General features: G+C 47.2%; 1 protein-coding gene across 2 annotated transcripts; it reads left to right on the forward strand.

Moving 5' to 3' along the window:
• The first annotated feature begins 1,130 nt into the window (after positions 1-1,130).
• Positions 1,131-6,401, forward strand: cdc25b (cell division cycle 25B). Of its 2 annotated transcripts, none has more exons than XM_061301923.1 (15): positions 1,131-1,676; positions 1,760-1,842; positions 1,983-2,034; positions 2,961-2,999; positions 3,100-3,133; positions 3,298-3,438; positions 3,516-3,635; positions 3,722-3,859; positions 3,943-4,020; positions 4,202-4,387; positions 4,489-4,578; positions 4,662-4,724; positions 4,802-4,900; positions 5,182-5,427; positions 5,743-6,401. In XM_061301923.1, exons 1-15 carry the CDS (start codon positions 1,468-1,470, stop codon positions 5,881-5,883), a joined length of 1,719 nt encoding a protein of 572 aa, XP_061157907.1. In that variant the 5' UTR covers positions 1,131-1,467; the 3' UTR covers positions 5,884-6,401. The 2 variants fall into 2 exon arrangements, with proteins under 2 accessions (XP_061157907.1, XP_061157906.1); XM_061301922.1 differs by having other exon boundaries at positions 1,132-1,676; positions 4,471-4,578.
• The last annotated feature ends 248 nt before the right edge of the window (positions 6,402-6,649 follow it).

Below are 6,649 nucleotides of genomic sequence, written 5' to 3' on the forward strand. Positions count from 1 at the left end.
AAACGGACCCCATGCATGTTGTTGTTGCCAAAACACCGTCTTGTGTGAAGATAAGAAAAAGGCAGCAGGACAAATGATATACGTTTTTGCATTAGTTGGTGAATTTCCACGTATGTCAAAGTCGCTCCTCTGTACTCTATCCCTGACAATGAACAGTTAAAGGCTGCGGTGGTAACAAAATGTCATTGGATCATAATTATGTTGATGCTGCGCCCGAAAGAGCCGCAAGGAGCGGGTGCTGGGGAGAAGGATGTGTTGGGAGGCGCTTTTATTCGAGGAGGGGGTGCGTGGCATGCCAGTTTCCTCGATGGCCTTTTGTCCCGTCCTTTCAGAGGTGGGGTGAGGAGCCTCTGGGAGCTCGTACGTGTCCTGGGGAACTTCATTAAAGCTCATTTGCATGCAGTACATTCAGTCAGTCACGCAATGCATGCATTTAAGTGGACAAAGCCTGCCGAGTGGGAGATGAATTTGTTTTGTGTTTGAATCCAAAATGGAGGCCTGTTAGCATCAAGCTTGGAGATACATTGAAAAATGCAACTGTGGTGTCAAGGCATTTTCACACTTGATTCTCATTTGAACACACTTTTTGTCCATATCAAATGTCAATGACGCTGGAAAATGATATTCATGCGTACAGTTCTGATTGTTTCATTCTCATTATTATTAGATATCGTATCATCCCTGTTACATCATAGCGTTTGTCTGTTTATTTGTGGTTAGACATGTTAAGAGTACAACTGAGCCTCAATTTATGACCCATCATGCAAAAATGTTAATCGTGTTTTGTGTTGAGGAGCTATTTTGTAATTCACGGATTTTTACTTCCTGCAACTGAATTTTAAATTATACTCGACACATAAAAATTATTGGTTGGCATCCTGATTATAAAGACGTTTAGGTATCTTAATAATTTAAATATTATGTGTTAAATATGTTGCATTTTATTTTGTCTTTGAGTCGTCAAAATGGCAAAAGTATACAGTAGATTGAAAACAAAAGACAACAGCAGAGAGCTAAAAGGGAAACTACAGGGTTTTTTTTTTTAAGACTTTCGTCACGAATGTCGCTCTCTTCTCTGATTGGTCGTATGGATGAATCATCGACGCCGATTGGCTGGTGCAATGCCGCTCCTCAGCGTCTATTTTGAACGTAAATAAGGGTACAGCCAGTCTTTCTTCCCCAGAAAGCGGAGTCTGTCAGATCGGAAATACTCTCTGCAGCCGCGTTGTCACGCAACAACCATGTCTTTCTAGCATCTCGGAAGGGCTGCTTTTGCCACCCATTACCTACCATAACTTATTCGGACATGTTTCCGTAACTTTTCGCGGGAGGCTAAATGCTTAGCTGTTTGGTTAGCGTACACCTCGGGCCACCTCGCTAATTTGGCGACACAAACTTTCCCCCCAAAAACAACCAAACCATTTCGTCGGATACTTCGAGGAGTCGACATAATTAGAGAAAAACAACATGGATGAATTTTTGGGCTGTGCTCGTCCCGTCGGGACCAGTGCGAGGAGCAGGCCTGACGACATCACCAGTGTTTCGTCGTTGCCTGCGCCGGACGTGAGCTACAAGATGGCCCACTGCAGGAATCTCTTCTCTCCGGCATCAACCGCGCTTCACTCGCCTGTCACCAATCTTGCACTGGACATGAACAAATTGGTGGGACTCGGGAGGTAAATTTTAAGCTGATTTATGTTCCGAAATGTCGAAATGACTCTTTGGCGCGTTGCTGACTTCTTTGCTGCACTGTGCACAGTCAATGTGATACACCGAAGAGGAGCAAGCATGGACGCCTGGAGAAGGTGTGCTCCATCGCCTCGGATGTCTCCTCCGATGCTGGTGAGCTCCAGAGAAGCGTTTAACAAATGATCCATTTTTTTCTGTGTTATTCTGAATGTTGTAGCATAGTTTCATCACGTTCACAATGGGTATCAAATCTTTATTATTATTGTCTGAATGGTTTAACTCTGGTCCTCCAGGCCTTGGCTTGGATCTCACTAGTCCCATCGATGCACTGGAACTGGAGAACTCGTACGTATAAAACATCTGTTTGAATCAATCAGCTTTCCCCCTCTTCTTGTCCCTGACCGGCCCTCCACCCCAATGCCATGACCCCTCCAACACCTCAACAATTGAGACCACCAGTTTCTAATCCGTCAGATTAGATCGGCTACTGTTGGTTTAAAAAGAGAAATGGCTATTGAATACTTCACTTGGAAAGGCGGAAAACAAAATAGACAGAACAGGAAGTTGAGCATTTTGTTCCTCTTATTTAGGAATTAGAACCCCAATTTAGAAGCGGATGCCTTAGAAAGATGTGCGATGCTATACTCCAAATCGCCAAAGTGTGATCGACTTTGTGACTGACTGTGAAAAGGTACGCCAGGTTTGTTCCTTTGTGGTGAGGTCATTTTCCTCATGTTGGGTGGCCTGCCAGCTGGCAGCTCCCTTCATAAGAGCATTTGGTCGCAGAGACCCTTCCAGCTGTTGGTTTGTGAGGAGGTCAAAAGTGGGCCGGCGGGCTTAGTGATAGCTGAGCACAGCCCCTCCAGTCCGTGGCACACTTTATTTCAATGGGAGGTGGAGGAGGAGCAAGACGGAAACTTTTAGAAATGAGGCCACCCCCCAAGCCATGGCTTGTACATTGAATGGGGCACGCTCCCCCATCCTTGACAAACAAAAGGAGCCCTCGCCATCAGGCATCTGGTGGATTAGCCCATGTCTGCTCAGGAGGCCCTTCTATAATCACGCTTTAGCATACAGGTGCTCCCCAGCCGGTCGCCTGTCCCTCACTTGATTCCAACAGAGGTGTGTTTTCTGAGCCACCAAACAGTGGCCCTTGAACTTTTGAAGTCTTTGTTCATGAGTCAAAAGTGTCATCAAAATGAGATCTATGATGTGGAGGCTGCACTTTGAGAGTGGCTGCCTTCAACTTGCTTGTTTTTGTGCATGCCCAGGTTCGAGAAGGCCATTCAACAGTCCAGTCGAGTGCACGAGTAAGTCGGCAGCTTCCCCCAAATTTGCTCTTCAATCGTGAACCTGTTTTGTCTTTCAACTGAATTTTCACGCCTTCAACTGCTTTCTTTCCCCTCACAGGAAAATGCCCGTCAGGCGAAACAACTCCTTGCCGGTAAGTCACTTTCATTTTGTGGGCCACAGATGTAAGTCTGTCATTTAGGATTTGATTTTCTGTCTTAGCCCATTTAGGCAGCAAAATAGTTGCATGAGCGCTTCATGTTTCAATTCCGATCATGTCGCCGCCATCTTGTCATCTCGTCACCTTGTGTTTTGCAGCTTCATCTCCTTTGCTTCAGTCCACCCTTGAAGGGATCCGAACCAGATGCTAATCGCTACGGAGTTTTTGGCCAACACCCCGTGTGTGTCGACTCTGCCTCCTCATCATCTTCGCGGGACAACAAGGAGAACATCCCCAAGGTCCGTCTATCAATTGCTAACCGCGACGATAGCGCCTGCCGGCGTTTAAAGTGTTGATGGACGTTGGTTGTCTTCAGGAGTGCTTTGAGTTCAAGAAGCCCAACCAGCCCGTGGCCCGCACCCGACTGCGCTCGCTCAGCAATGCCTCCCCGAAAGACACTTTGGCACAGCGCCCCAACTCGGCGCCGGCCCTCATGGTACTTATAAGACGGCACTCAACGGGAGGTTTGCAGGTTACTTTTATTGGTGCTCCCACTAAAGTTTGAACGGCATGTTCTCGCAGGTGTCACCTTCCTTCGCGCGACAGCTGCCGTTTAGTGACGACAGCCCGTTGTTCCTTCGATGTTCCACCCTCACGTCACTCAACGATGATGACGACGGTTTCCTGGATGCGATGGATGCTATGGACGACAACCTGGAGGTAACGCTGTGTTCCCTTCATGAAACCCAACGTCGGGGTAACGCATCGTCGGTGCGCTTACTGATGTTTTCTTCTTCTCACAGAACAGCAATGACATGCCCCAAGGGATGACCAACTTGCTCACAGCGCCCCTCGTGGCCGACAGCTTAGGACCTGACTCGGTGAGTAGACACTAGCCAACACGATGGGTCTGAATTAAATCAGACTTTTGATTTTCTGTGGCAGCCTGTTGAGGCAAGAGATAAGTAGGTTTGCCCATGTCAGCCTGTCTCAGATGTTTTTGTGACTTGACAACTCGATCTCGGTGCTTGTCAAAGGGAACCCCATCTTGTTGTTCTTCAGCCTGTGATCCGCTGTCGGCCTCGCAGCCTTTTCCGCTCGCCATCGATGCCTAGTCCGTCTGTGTCGCGCCCCTGCGCCAAGCGTCCCGACTGCCCCGGAGACGACAACACGCCCATGCAGGTCAAGCGGCGTCGCAGCCTGGCGAGATCCGAAGTCACCACGGAGGATGTCCATTCCCCCAAGAAGGTCAATTTTGGCAACAATGCCCAAATGGCACCATCTCCAATTTGATTGATTGTAACTGTGCTTTTTCTTTTTGTCATCTTTAGACTTGCCCGTTGCTGCAGCGATCCAAGTCCTTCTGCCACATGGAGATCGATAAAGTTCTGGACAGGAATGACGACGGCACGGCGGAACTTATTGGTGACTTTAGCAAAGTGAGCACCACTCAACAGGGTCAAAAACCTGATTGCATGCTGATGAATTTAAGATGCAACTTTTTGTCTTTAATCCGTTTTAGCCCTACGCGTTGCCAACGGTGCACGGAAAACATCAGGACCTCAAATACATCACAGGAGAAACGGTACGATCGTGTGAAGTAAAGAGTCCTAAGCGTAGCGGAGGTCATAAAATGTAGCTGTTTTGTTGCGTGCCGTGTAGGTGGTGGCGGCGATGAAGGGAGAGTTCAGTCACCTCGTGGACCGAATCATCATCATTGATTGCCGTTACCCATACGAGTATGATGGCGGACACATCAAGGTGAGCGAGCGCATTGCCGCAATTTAGAAAATAAACATGAAGTTACTTTTAGAGAATGAAACGCTCCATTAACTCTAAAAAAAAAACTAACTCTTGGAGAAACGTCCAAATGAAAGCAACTAAAAGTATTATTTAACATGTTATTTATTTGCTCATTGCATTAAAATGATTTATTATATAATAATACAGATTTTAGGAATGCTATTTATTGTATTGATTGATCCAGTTTTCCTCACGCTTGTGTAACTGAAATGTATCTATTTAATGAACGTGACCATCAGGGTGCCCTGAATCTCTACCTGGAGGACGAGGTGGAGGACTTCCTGCTACAGACTCCAGTGGTGCCTTTGTGCCCAGACAAGCGCATCATCGTGATGTTCCACTGCGAATTCTCGTCGGAGCGTGGACCGCGTATGTGCCGCTATGTGCGCGAGCGGGACCGCTCAATGAACGACTACCCCAAGCTCCACTACCCCGAACTCTACGTGCTCAAGGGGGGCTACAAGGAGTTCTTCCCCCTATTCCAGGTACACCAAGCTGATGACATTCACAGAAAAAAAAATGCCCCCGCAAATATTTGTTTAGCAAGGACAAATTATTATTAGCAAAAGTGTCCCTCGGGGGTCATTTTCCACTAGCGTTTTGTTTTTGTTGTTCAACCCAAGAATGTAAGGTTGCCATAATTGTAAACTGATGTATTGCACCAAAGCTCAACTTATAAGAGCAAAAATGAGGCCCGTTTAGCCATTTTGGGACCTGTGTGCGCTTTAAGGGGATCACAATTCATAGATTATTTGTTTCATGCCTAAAACTGGTTAATATCCTGTTTCTCTCCGGCACAGATGCAATGCGAGCCCGAGTCGTACCGCACCATGATGGACGAGGATTTCCGCGAGGATTTGAGGAACTGTCGCCTGAGGAGCCGCTCATGGGCCGGCGAGCGCAGCAAGCGGGGCATGTACAGTCGCCTCAAGAAGCTGTGAGCGCCCCCTACTGCCCATACATACCCCCTTTTAATCAGGCAGCTCATTGTTCCAGTGCCGCCTTTTCTGACCACTTTGGGGCGGCCGGGCTCCTGCCACCACTGCCAATGTTCACTTTAAAATCGTTTCAGTACTTAATTGCCTACTAGGTGGGAGTAGGTGCGTTATTTTATTTTTTCCCCCTTTTCCAAACCGCTTCCGCGGTTTTATAAACTGAGTTCCCTGGTGACCACGTGAAGCACATCTTCCTCTGTGGCTATCGTCATGATTCTCTTTTTACGGAAAGTTCCCTGTTCTCGCGGTGCCAAAGACACCAAAGACATGCAGTGAGATTGCTCCCGTCCTGCAGGACCACAAAAACCTTTGGAGTGTGAAAGAAAGCAAGAAAGAAAAAGCGTGAGCGATTTGCATGTGTGGTGTTGCCCAAATATGAGTTTTTTTGCTGAGCGGGCAGGCGCTGCCAGTTTTGACGCACAGCTCTCAGGAGAGCCGCCCAATAAAGATCAGTGTGACTTTCATCCCTGGAGGGTCTGCTTTTCATTCTGTGATAAAATAAACAAAGCTAAAAATTCTGACATATGCTAAAAAGCTCTGAATTTCAATTCACCCCTACCCCCACCCAATTGAAGTCACATTAGTTTTTTTTCTGGGAGCACATATGTCCAAGTCGTTGACTTTTCACACAAGATCTTTTGTAGTCTTGTGAGGCGACACCACAAACATTTTTCCCTGAGGAGTGTTTGTAGTAATTGCGCTTCGTAGTCAG

Source organism: Syngnathus typhle, linkage group LG16 (assembly GCF_033458585.1).
Source record: "Syngnathus typhle isolate RoL2023-S1 ecotype Sweden linkage group LG16, RoL_Styp_1.0, whole genome shotgun sequence".
Taxonomy (NCBI): domain Eukaryota; kingdom Metazoa; phylum Chordata; class Actinopteri; order Syngnathiformes; family Syngnathidae; genus Syngnathus; species Syngnathus typhle.